Raw genomic sequence first — 13,432 nt, forward strand, 5'->3', positions numbered from 1 at the left:
CTAAAGCCATATGAGCACAATGCTGCATAATCTTTAGCAAAAGGTTTGTGAAAAATGGGGGAAAGCAGATCTGAAGAGACTGCCCTTGGATAAGAGAGGCAATGCTTGCACTGTACAAGAAAAGGGAAAGGGAACTGCTGATATAGGTGTGCTTATAGATTTGATGGGGGAAATAACAATAAGTAACAACAGAAACAACGACAACAGCTCTCTTTGTAAGTAAGTACTGAATACTCACTATGCTAGCCAGCCCCGAGATGGCCCCCAATGATCCTCCTCTCCTGACATTCGTATCCCTATGCTGTCTCCTCCCATACAGAATACAGCTGAAATGTGTAACCAATAGGAAACGACAGTGTGTGACTTCCAAGACTCTGGCTTTTAAAAGACAATGCCTTGTTCCATCTTGGACTGCTCCTTCTGAGGGAAAGCTGGTCTACATCATTCAAGCATCATTCTTCACAAGGCACAACTAGCTCCCTGTGAGTGAGCCATCTCAGAAGCAGCTTCCCGCCCCAGCCAAGCCTTCATAAGACTATAACCTCATGAGACACCAAGCCTTTAAAACTACTCAATTAACCTGCTTCTGAGTTACTGAGCACAGAAACTGAGATAATGTTTACTGTTTTAAGCCACTAGACTTGGGGCGCCTGGGTGGCTCAGTCGTTGAGCATCTGCCTTTGGCTCGGGTCATGATCCCAGGGTCCTGGGATCGAGCCCCGCATCGGGCTTCCTGCTCGGCGGGAAGCCTGCTTCTCCCTCCCCCACTCCCCCTGCTTGTGTTCCCTCTCTTGCTGTGTCTCTCTGTCAAATAAATAAAATCTTTAAAAAAAAAAAAAAAAAAAGCCACTAGACATAAGAGTAATTTATCAAGTAGCAATAGATACATAATGCATTCATGCACAGGGCATAGCTCTAAGTATATTAGATATAGTAACCCTCTCAATTCTCAACAACCCTGTGATCCCCAACTTAAAATGAAGAAACTGAGACACACAGAGGTTAAGTACTTTGCCCCAATTATGACACAGCTGGTAAGTGGTATGGAATCAAATCCAAATCTAAAGCCAGCACTACCAACTGCTGTGCAATACATCCTCCCCAAAGCCAAAGAGTTTCCATCCCAAAGCTTTTATTTAGACTGTGAGATAGAAGGCAAGGTTATCTGAGATAAGAGAGCAGGGAAAAACAGGTGAATGAGAGAAAATTGAAAGAAATGAAAAAGTTTTAAAACACTTGCCGTGACGAATTAGGAAAAGGACCTGCTAGAGAGATCTCACAGGATTTCCAGTGTTAAGGGCTCCGGAGAGGTTAGGAGCCATGAAGTTCCATGCAGTGAATTTAAGATGAGCATGATGAAGAGAAGCCAGGACTGCTAGTGTATCTAAATATAAAACGTAATCTGAAGTGTGCAGTGACAGTGATGGTTACTGGTAACAGAAAATACATCTTTCCCAGGTCCCACTAGTTCAATAAAGAGCATGAACAGAAAAATTCCAGGAAACATTACATATCCTATGTCAAAGTATCACATAAAGACTAAAAAAAACAGAAGCCTGCTAAGCCACATGATGGTAAACTGATAGTGCTACTTCATGTAACTGCCTCAATCTCAAACATCAGAAGTTTCTCTAGAGAATCTTTCCTTTTCCTTATTTTCATTCAAAATGTCACAAGAAAAATTAAAAGCTACAGGAAGAACAAACTGGTTTCATTACAATCAGACCACATCTAAGAGCAGCCTCACAAATACTGACTTAACTTGATGAATAAATCTTATAAAAGAGCTTTAGGCCAAAAATTTATCAATTTTCAATTTCACTTAGACTTATCTAAATACATTCAAGTTCAATTTCCCGCATTTGCTTTTAAAATTATTCCACTTGACTTGACAAACACGTATAAACTAATCTCAAAATAAAGTTAGGTAAGGGGAGGGCGGGGAATCAAACCGTGGACACAAAATTTTTTTCAGGCTAATGTTCCAGTCAAGCAAGTGTATATATTTAGACACTTAAGACACAAAAGTGCAAGAATGAAGGTAAAGATTTGTGAGCTCTGTATCTTTTTAAATATTCAAGGTTAATAAATCAGTTTCAAAGAACAAGTAGCTAACATTCCAGGGATATCTTTCCTCATATGCCCATTATTACCTGAAAACTTACCGGAAACCAGTCAAAATGAGTACAGTTAGAAAAAAGACTTTGTCTAGTAAAAGAAATATCATCACTGGGTAAGTTAAGTAAATCCTTCCTACCCTATGCAGGATTAAGAGAGAGAAAAAAAAAAAGAAACCATAAGGTCAGCCTTTATGAACTCCACAAGTTATTACACTATTCTCCACCTCATTAAATCAGGATAGAACCCGTGTATTCTAAAAACAAAGCAAAACAAATAATTCCTAACTCCTACAAAGATTTTAAGTAAAATCTGTAGCATTTTTGTTATGGTGGCGTTAAGTGTTCCATCATTCTACTTTTCATCTTACCCTTATCTGTTCAGTGGAGCTGCTGCTAAGTTCATCGCCAGACTCAGAATCCTGATGTACTCTTTCCGAGCCTTCTCCTGCTGAATCACAAGACTGTTCCTGGGAGAAGCTAGTTTTCTCTACATCCAAGAACTCCGGGCCGGGAAAGTGACCAAATAAGTGCGTCCTATTCTGGCCAGAAACTTTAGGAGAATGTGAGTCACTGTTAAACTTTCCGTTATTATGGGTCAGGTCCAGGCTTAGGTTCACAGTCTGACCTGGATTATAGTTGGGTCCAAAATTCTGATTTGCATCACGAATAAGACCCGGTCCTTGAACAGATGATGATGGCTTTCCAAAACTTGAAAGCTCAGGCAACTTGTTCACATTTTCTGTTGACCTCTGAAGATGGAGACTCTGTATCATTTTCATAGAATTATTCGGTGGTCCAACTGCTTGTTTAACAGGGGGCATGAGAGCTTTGCGGGTGACCTCCTTAACATACTGGGCTGGCACATAGAACGCCTTGGAGTTCTCATCTGGTTTGACTTGCCACCAGTCATCATTGGTCTTTTTCACCAAGATGTATCGTTCCCCTTGTTTTATCACAATCTTTCTGTCCTTGGCTTCATATTCATAATCATATTCCACTTCAATATACACTTGTCCTGGAATAATCTTCCCACTTCTGTCAGCCATTTTTATTCAACAATGTTCACCTCTCAAACAGGATGGTATGCCACATTATGGCTTTACAGCTTGTTGTATTAACAGAGCTATTTTTATTTAAGTGGAGGAAAAGAATGAAGAAACCATTAACACAGCCTGGATTTTTAAGATTTATTCAAAAGCATCATATAATACAGGCACTTAAAGAATATTACCTTCAAATCTCAAACCCCAGAAAGTAAGCATGTGTCTAATATCATATGTATTGTCCTATATTAAAAACACTCTAACTGTAATCTATATTTCCTAGTCATTTATGAACAAAACCAAACCAATTACTGGAATAGTAAATACCCTACCAGCCAGACAGAAAATATCCAGAAAATAAGAGGTGAGAATTTTCCTTCTTTTCATAACTACCTCAAACCTCCTTCACTTTCTTAGGCTAATAACAAATACGTATTATGCACTTACCAAGGGCCAGGCACTGAGCTAGGTTCACTGAGCTACGTTTGCTTATCTAAGACCTTCTTTGAAGGTGAAGCTGAATTTCAATAATCCTGTACCCTTTATTTTCTAAAATACTCAAGGGTATTAATGACATTAAAAAAAATTACCCAATTATACAAGTTTCCTTTCCTAACAGATAAAAAGGACAGCACTGTTATTGTTAGGCAAAGTATGCACACAAAGAAAACTCCTAGCTGTTTCCCTCTTATGTCTACCTCAGGAGGGCCACAATTCTTGTCAGACTGAATCCCACAAATGCAAATAAATAACCAGTCTTTTTATCTGTATATGTTAAAAATTCTCACCCCCTCTGCCAAAGTCTATTATAGAAATAGCTCTAAACTGGCTTGAGAAATCTAGGGATTCATTTTTGTTTCTCTACCAATTCCAAAACAGTTTAGTACTTCAGAGAACACAGTACTCAAGCTTCAAAGTGATCACAGCCTCTCGATATTGCTATAACTCAAGTCAAGCCCCAACCTTGAATGTGTTGTGCTGAACTGTGTTTCCCAAAAAAGGATGTTTAAGTCCTAACCTCAGGACCTGTGAATGTGACCTCATTTGGAAATAGGATCTTTGCAGATATAATCAATTTAAGTGAGGTCATACGTGATTAGAGTGAAACCAAAATCCAGTGACTGGTGTTTTTATAAAAAGAGGGGGATTGGAGGCAGGGAGAGGAGACACAGAGAGGGAAGAAGGCTACATGAAGGCAGAGGCAGAAACTGGAGTGAAGCAGCCGTAAGCAAGGAAGCCCAAGGACTGCCAGCAGCTACCACAAGCTAGGAAGAGGCCTTCATAGAGGGAGCACGGCTCTGCCAACGCCTTTATTTTGGACATCTAGCCTCCAGAACTGGGAGAGAATAAGTTCCTATTGTTTTAAGCCACCCAGTGCGTGGCACTTTGCTACAGCAGCCCTAGGAAACTAATATTCAGCCCAAAGCTCAAGGGTCCCCAGGCAAACCTAAGCAATTCTGAACACTGAGATGTACCAGAAACGTGTAAATCCAAGGTCCCATGACAACCTACCAATCTTCTTCAGCATCCAGCCGCTGGGCATCATGTTACTGGGTGCTATATGTGCAGTTAACAATCATTCTCCTGAAGACAATTTTCTTCTCTGTAACAGACAAAGCCCATTAAGCCCAGGTGATAAATAAATCAGTGATCCAATTTTAGTAACAGAAATTTACTTTCTAGACAAACTACGTGGATAACAAATTTAATATAGTAATGTTTCAAAAAAAAAGAAAAGAAAAAACTTACCTTAAAAGAAATAAATATCCAGTATTACATTTAAACCTGTAAGAAAAAAAATGAAGTTCATTAACGTTAAGCAGGATTGCTCTAAGAAGGCTAATAATATAACGTTGCTCATGTTTTAGAAGAGCTGTAATGGGTTGCTCACATTTTTATAACAGCTACGTTATATATCACAATTGTGTTGAGTGCCACCCTCCAAAGTGTACAAAAACAAGGTAGGCTTCCACACTGTCCCTTCCTACTTCACTTCCACCACATAATTTCAACTTTTCTGCCCTTTATTTTTTATTCTAACAAATATTTTTTTTAATTTCTAATAATACGAGAAAAAACTTTTGTAAAATTGTTAAAATGACGGAATGGGTTTTCAAGTTTATGGTACGGAGCAGACAGAGAGAATGAAAACAAAGACTAAAGCTACTGGGAGTCCTAACATACTTCCCCACAGACTACTTACTAACTATAAATAGAGGAATATACCTTTATATAAGAGAAATCCAGCAGTCATGAGCTTAGCCAAGTGATCAAACTTAATTACACCAACAGTGGGACAACCTTAGTAATAAATGCCTAATATGATGTACACAATGTTACCTAAGTTGTATTCTTGTCAAAAACATGTTAAATCTAAGCTAATTATTAGAAAACAATTAATTCCAAAGTGTAAGACATCCTATTAGATAACAGACCTGAACTCTTCAAAAAATTCAATTTTATAAAAAATTAAAAAGGGAGGAAGATTCTTCTACATTAAAGGAGACTACTGAAACACAGAAACCAAATCCACTTAGCATTCTAATAGGTACCTAAAACTTACCATATCCAAAATCTACTTCCTATCTCTATCCCACCCAAGCCCTGCCAAGTCTGCATGGTCTCTCCCACAGCAGTAAATAGAGATTCTAACCTTCCAAACGTTCAGCCTTTACTTTTATTTCGAGGACATCAGTCACTATGTGCTTTAATCCTTTTACCTACATAAAAGTTTTTCACTACAACTTTTCAAAACCCCACACTGAAGCACTTATCCTCAGGTGATCTTTTTTTCTTTTTCTTTCCAGGAAATAATAAAATAACTTAAGCAACATCTCTGAGTTCAGATGTACTATAACTAGTCAAATATTTAGCCACAGGAATGGAGAAAAGGAAAGTATGAAGAGTAACAAAAAAAAAAAAAAACTGGACGTCACACTAGTAGCAGGGAGGCTGGGCAGTGGGGAGCAACAACAGGTTAAAAGCCAGTCCGAGTTCAGCCCCTTTCACTGCCAGGCTTTGACTATACCTTGCCCAGTGACCACGAAGATAAGTACGAAGGAGGAGTTAGGGAGAAAGAGAAGTCAATTCACCACGTTCAACATGAGACATGCAATCTAAGCTTTAAAGAAAATGAGATTGGAAGGACAAGGAAGATGGAGAAGTAGTCAAAAACTTCTATACATAAAAGGTAGTTGGATATCAAGGCAAGCAACATGAACAAGAGTAGACACAATGGGATAAGAACAGGAGAACTGGAGCCGAGATCATTTTCTAGTTATAATACTGGGGTGGTGAGATGGGGAATGAAACTGGGAAGCTCCCAAGAGAGACTAATAAAATTATAAACTTCTAGGAAGTCACATGGCAGGAATTATGTATCACAACCCAAGGTCTGGGAAAAGTTACATAAAATAAAAAAGAGAAAAGCCTTATTATAAACTATGGATTCAAAGAAAATTAGAATAATTGTGGGGTAGCTCTAAAAACTCAGAACTAAGTGAAAATTATCTGCAAATGTGTAAGTTATGTTCCCTAATTTTATTTAAAAACAGAAGTTATATTAAAAAAACAATTACCTTTTTAATTTTTCATTTGCTTGTTTCTTTCTCTGTTTTCTAAACTTGTGAATTCTTCTCTTTGGATAAGGTTAACACTGTTTAACCTATCTTATCCTCTCAAGTATTTTGGTTAGAATCTTACTCATCCAACTATAAACCCTCTGAAGGCAACTCTCCTCCAGCTGAAATACATTCGGTACTCATCACCACACTCCTCCATCCATATTCATCACGAGTACACTTACAACTCATTACCCAACCACCAATACATATAAAGTTTTTGCATATCTACTGCCCAGTACCAACCACTGCTTTACTTGGCAGTTTCAAAAATACCCACATAGGCTTTCCATGCCTCTTACGAGTCTTCTTCCTCATGTTTCAACAAGAACAGATATACACACAGATACACACACAGTTGCTTACATCTTTTACTTCTCTTCCCCCATGTCAGATTCAGAACTTCCTATGAGGCTATTTTAAAATTTAATAGCCTTCTCCTTTGTCTGTCATTTTTTCTCATTTTCTTTCCTACCAAAAATGACACACCTCAGCACTTGTTATCTCCCTCCCCTAGGACATCTGTTTTAATCAAGTACATCTCTCAGCATGATATCTTTACTAAGTATATCAAAAAAGTAAACAAGTAAACACAATCTTAAGAGACATATAGTAAATGCATCCGTAATTAATAAGTCTACATTTTTTTTGGAATGAGTCTACACGTTAAGCTTAATACACAGATATACAACCAATTTAGCAATTCTAGTGCCATGAGCAACAAAATATTAATATAGCCTCACACACATAATTACTAACCAACTTAAAAATACAATTTAAGCCATTATTCTTGACGTGAAGTTCCCCAAGAAGTTTTAAAAGTACTTGCTTAAAATGAAGAATCCCTAAACAGGCCTTTACTAAAGAAATCAATTAGGGGCACCTGGGTGGCTCAGTCGTTAAGCATCTGCCTTCAGCTCAGGTCATGATCCTGGGGTCCTGGGATCGAGCCCCGCATCGAGCCCCGCATCGAGCCCTGCATTGGGCTTCCTGCTCAGCGGGAAGCCTGCTTCTCCTTCTCCCACTCCCCCAGCTTGTGTTCCCTCTCTCACTGTATCTCTCTCTGTCAAATAAATAAAATAAAATAAATCAATTAAACTTAATGAGGACAACAAATAGTTAAGAACAAGTCCAGTATTAAGTTTCAGAATAAGAAATTATACCAAATAATTTTGTAAACTGTATACTTGTACAACAAAAAATCATAAGCCCCTAGTGAGCACTTATTTTTCATAATGCATGATCCTTATTTTCCAAGAATAAAAAAGTATAGAATATAAGACATTTCTTTAAATCTAAAGAAGGGAAGGAAAATACAGTGATTGATATTATCAACTATTCTAGCCATAAAGAAATAGCAAAATGGGGACAACAGAGGGATAACAGGAAATAACTGGGTAACTGGAAAGCAGGAGAGAACATAGTCAAACATAAATTAGTAAAGGAAATTCAAAACCAAGATTTAAATCTGAAACAAAAATGAGGAAACAACAAAAGAAGCATTTGGGGAAGCAAGCATATTTTACTAAAAATGACATTTGCGTGGGGTATTTTAGGGCAATTCGTGCCATGAAGTCTTAGTCAGAAATAAGGGTGGACATAATGACTTTTTCTTGGATTGTTACAAGAATGGAGAAAATACTCCAATTTAAAAGAAAAGAAATATGACCTTGGGTTTGACAATGAGTTTTAAGGTATACCACCAAATACCCAACCCATAAAAAAAATTAGGACTTTATTAAAATTAAAAACTTCTGCTTGGTGGAAGACACTGCTAAGAGAATAAAAATGTCAACCACACACAAAAAGAAAGTATTTTCAAAGCACATATCTGATTAAGGACTTGTATACCAAATATACAAAGAACTCTTAAAAGTCAACAAAAAGAACCCAGTATGGAATGGGTTCTGAATGGAATGGAAATGGGAAAAGGATCTGAAAAAGATATCATGAAAGAAAACATACAGATGGCAAATAAGCACATGAAAAGGTGCTCAACATTATGTCATTAGGAAATTACAAATTAAAACAAGACACACAGCACATACCTATTATAATGGCTACAATCCAAAAAACTGACAACACCAAGTGCAAGTGAGGATGTAGAGCAACAGAACTTTCATTCATTGCCGGTAGGAATGCAAAATGGTTCAGCCACTTTGAAGACAACTGAGCAATTTCTTACAAAGCTAAACATGGTCTTGCCATCCGATCTAGCGATCACACTCCAAGGTATTTACCCAAATAAGTTGAAAACTTATGTCCACAAAAGGCCCTGCATGCAAATGTTTACAGCAGTTTTATTTATAACTGCCAAAAACTGGAAGTAACCAAAATGTCCTTCAATAGGAGAAATGATAAACTGTGAGACATCCACACAATGGAATATTATTCAGCAATAAAAATAAGGCATCAAGCTAAGCGACAAGACACAAATTAATCTTAGATGTATTTTGCAAAGTGAAAGAGGCCAGTCTGAAAATGCTACATACTGAATGACTTTAAGCGTATCACATTCTGGAGAAGTCAAAACCATAGAAACAGTGGTTGCCAGGAATGGGAGGACAGGAAGGAGGGTTCCAGAGGTGAAGCACAGGAGATTCTCTTAGGTCAATAAAACTATTTTGTATGATCCTGTAATGGTAGATATATGACATTGCACACTTGTCAAAACCCATTAATCCTTACAACACAAATCATGAGCTTTCATGTACCCAAATTTTAAAAAATCATTCAGGAGGTTGGGGGAATCACAGGATTTCCCAAGAGAGCAGATAAGACAAGACAGTCTAACAATATGACAAATATATGGAACAACCTCTGAAGGAGGATGCTTCTTGGAAATCTTGGAGATAAGTGAGGTCTATAAGAATATAGGCAAAGAAACTACACATAAGTACTATATTCTAAGCTGATAAAAACATTTCTCATGGGGGTACAAGTCAAAAATTCTGATACTGCCATATATGTATACTAGAATTAAATAATTAATTAAATGGAATGTGGATGATGGGAGCCAGGTTTCTCAATGACTGAGTGGGAATTTATAATCCTGCAGGAAAGATTAGAGTGATCCATGGATTAGATTTGGAGACATCAATATGAACTCATTTTTAGCTTACTACAGATAAAATTGCATAAAGGTGATTTCATACAGAAATATTACAGATATACATCTATATATTGCTTAGTACACACATGCATATTTCCCTGTCAGTAAAAATGACAGCCTAGCATCAACAAGTATACCTAGCACCCAGATATGGTTTCTAATACCATTCTCCAAATAAAGGAATCAAGGCTCTTTGGAGAAATGGCTGATCCAAGGACTGAGGCAGAAAATACACAAGATGAGCCCAGAGCATCTCATAGTGCCATACTGACCTTTCCCCCTCTGGATTTTAAGGACTAGATTTAAATCCAAATTAAAAGTGATATCATGCATATTTTATATTCATATTAAAATATCTTACATTATGCTGACATGTTTGAATAATTTAAATAAACTCATGTTTCTTTAGTTACTTTTACACACTGCGTTTATGGAGAATCCGTGCCTGTTTTTCTCATCAAAACATGAGTTACAATTATTTAAGGGGTAGTAGGATTCTTTACTATCAGTGGAGAGTAAATACTGATCCAGCTGATATATGACAGCAGAAAGTGAGGAGCCTACTGTATTAAAAAATTCGCACACTCAGTACTTTAGTAAAGCACCCTGATCAAGTCCTTTCAGACCAAAAGGATTAAAGATTAAACTGGAATTTAATCCCTTCAGGTCCATTTGCACACACTAAGAGTTTTAATGTGATGGTGTAGGATACCAGGAAGATAGCCTATAAGGTAAAAACAAAAAACAAAAAAAAGACAAAAAACAAAAACAAAAAAACCCTCAGAACTAGTAAAAAGTCTAAGAAACAAAAACTTTTTCTTGAGCCAGTAAGTTAACTTCCTTCTCCTTCAGATTCTCCTATTTCATAAGCTACCTACATTGATAATGGCTCCATGTTAACCTTTAAAACCACTCTTCTTTGATGATCAATTCTGCTTCCATATTTTTCAGTTTTTTTCTCTTCTAAATGCACTCCAATCAATGGATTCTTCTTCTGTACCCTCAACACCTGAGCCCCATTTTTTAAATTTCTTACTAAGAACTTTCTAAAATGATCATTTTTAATTAAAAAAAACAAAGAGGGGCACCTGTGTGGCTTAGTCAGTTAAGAGTTAAGCATCTGCCTCCAGTTCTGCTCATGATTGGGATTGAGCCCCACATGGGGCTCCCTGCTCAACGGGGAGCCTGCTTCTCCCTCTGCCCCCTGCTCCCCTTGCTTGTGCTCTCTCTCTCCCTACCGAATAAATAAAATCTTCAGAAAAAAACAAAACAAAAGAAAGAAAGAAATTAACTTTTTTTACAGTTCACAAAAATTTGATCTTGCCTCTGTGGCATTTTCACCTGCCCACCTTATAGTAAGAACACCTTGATTTTCCTTTGGGGAAGCACCCATGTTCATGGTCTCAGTTCATACCATCATACAAGTTGTCATATATTAATCAGAAAATCACAACCTTGGTTGTTATAAAACTTAATAGGATTTCTAATCCTCTAATAATTTACTCTAGAAGAAAAACTTCATTCTCTTCACAGCCCATTCAGATATTCCTCCAAAACTATATACATTACCCTCTTAAAGAAAATCTTTGAAATAACTATTTACATTCAACTACTTTCAAATGTTTACCAAATCCTGTGCTTTAAAAAAAGACATAATCTGGGGTGCCTGGGTGGCTCAGTCGTTAAGTGTCTGCCTTCATCTCAGGTCATGATCCCAGGGTCCTGCGATGGAGCCCTGCATCGGGTTCCCTGCTCAGCGGGAAGCCTGCTTCTCCCTCTCCCACTCCTTCTGCTTGTGTTCCCTCTCTTGCTGTGTCTCTGTCAAATAAATAAAATTTTTAAAAATAATAAAAAAAATATAAAAAGACAATCTACAAAACAAAGGCAAATACAAGTGTAGTGATTATTAACATCTGGCTATTGCAAAGTTCTAGTCAGACATCAGTAACTTCAAAAAAATAAAAAATATATATTCTTTTTAATGCTTAAATGATGCCAATCTACTCCAAATTAACATTGTGATAAGAGTCACTATAGGCAAAGGACGTGAATAGATATTTTTCCAAAGATGAAACACAAATGGCCAATAAGCACAGGGAAAGATGCTCAACATCACTATCACTAGGGAAATGCAAATCAAAACTACAATGATACCACTTCATACCAATCAGGATGGCTACTGTAAAGAACAAAAAACAACAACAACAACAACAACAAAAACCCTAAATAAGTGTTGGTGAGGATGTGGAGAAATTGCCATTCTTGTTCACTGCTGGTAGGAATGCAAAATGGTGCAGCCACCAGGGTAAACAATACAGTGGTTTTTCAAAATACCCAGCAATTCCACTTCTGGGTACACATCCAAAACACCACAAAGCAGGGACTTGAAAAGATTTATGTACACCCATGTTAACAGCAGTACTAATCACAATAGCCAAAAGATGGAAGCAAACCAAATGTCCATAAATAGATAAATGCCTAAACAAAATGTGGTATATACATGCAATACTATTGTGTATATATTACCACAATAGTCACTGCAGACTACAATTTAAATCACTTATACCTGTCTACTCAAAAACCACAAAAGTCACTAAAATCCTCACATAGCTTTTACAGATCCTCTTTCAAAGTAAATTGTAAAAGGCAAACATTCAAACTTTTAGAAAACTGAAAAGTAGCATTTATGTAGCACACAAATGATGAACTACTACTACTACAAGGCCTCAGAGCTTTCGTCCTCTACTGGAAAAGAAAACACAACATGATTCTTAATTTTTATTCAAATTTATTTTACAAAACACTGAAAATCCAATAATGCAAGTTAAATCAAAAAGAGATTATCACATACCTACCACAATAAAGTTATTTTTACAAAACAAACACAATACAAAGTGCTGATACCAACAACTGGAACACTCATACAGAGCTTATGGAAATGCTAAAAACGGGACAGCCAGTTCAGCAGTCTCCTATAAACATACATTTTCTGGGGCGCCTGGGTAGCTCAGTTGGTTAAGCGACTGCCTTTGGCTCAGGTCATGATCCTGGAGTCCCTGGAGAGAGTCCCGCATCGGGCTCCCTGCTCAGCGGGGAGTCTGCTTCTCCCTCTGACCCTCCCCCCTCTCATGTGCGCTCTCTCATTCTCTCTCTCAAATAAATAAAATCTTTAAAAAAATAAAAATAAAAAAATAAAAAATAAAAAACATACATTTTCTGCACACTGTATTCTGGGCCATGAGACAAATCTCAATAAACTTAAAAGGACTGAAATCATACCAAGGTATACTCTCTAACAACTGAATTTAAGTTATAAATTAACAAAACATAGCTTAAAACCCACAAATTTGTTGGAATCTAAACCACATACTTCTAAGTAACTCAGAAGAGAAAAAAATCAAACAGGAAATCTGAACTGAAATGTAAATGAAAACAAGACATCTCAAAATTTATGGGATGCAGCTAAAGTAGTGCTCAGAGAAAACTCATATCACTAAATGCCCATATTAGAAAAGAAAGGTCTCAAATCAATCATGT

The 13,432-nt window shown here is 37.0% G+C and overlaps 1 protein-coding gene across 5 annotated transcripts in view; it reads right to left on the bottom strand.

The window, feature by feature from the left end:
- Window positions 1-13,432, bottom strand: part of ARHGAP12 (Rho GTPase activating protein 12) — a 125,136-nt gene that overhangs the window by 104,298 nt on the left and 7,406 nt on the right. For 4 of the 5 annotated variants that reach the window (XM_064591912.1, XM_064591910.1, XM_064591911.1 and 1 more), the window contains exons 2-4: window positions 4,913-4,948; window positions 4,676-4,766; window positions 2,489-3,243 (exon numbers count right to left, since the gene is read on the bottom strand). In XM_064591912.1, the coding sequence (XP_064447982.1) occupies window positions 2,489-3,166 (678 nt within the window). In that variant the 5' untranslated portion in view covers window positions 3,167-3,243; window positions 4,676-4,766; window positions 4,913-4,948. Of the gene's footprint in view, window positions 1-2,488; window positions 3,244-4,675; window positions 4,767-4,912; window positions 4,949-7,666; window positions 7,847-13,432 lie in introns of all 5 variants that reach the window. The other variant, XM_054507316.2, reaches the window with a different exon arrangement.

Source organism: Mirounga angustirostris, unplaced genomic scaffold (assembly GCF_029215605.1).
Source record: "Mirounga angustirostris isolate CCGP_5_RB_7025 unplaced genomic scaffold, mMirAng1.0.hap1 SCAF_5, whole genome shotgun sequence".
NCBI lineage: Eukaryota > Metazoa > Chordata > Mammalia > Carnivora > Phocidae > Mirounga > Mirounga angustirostris.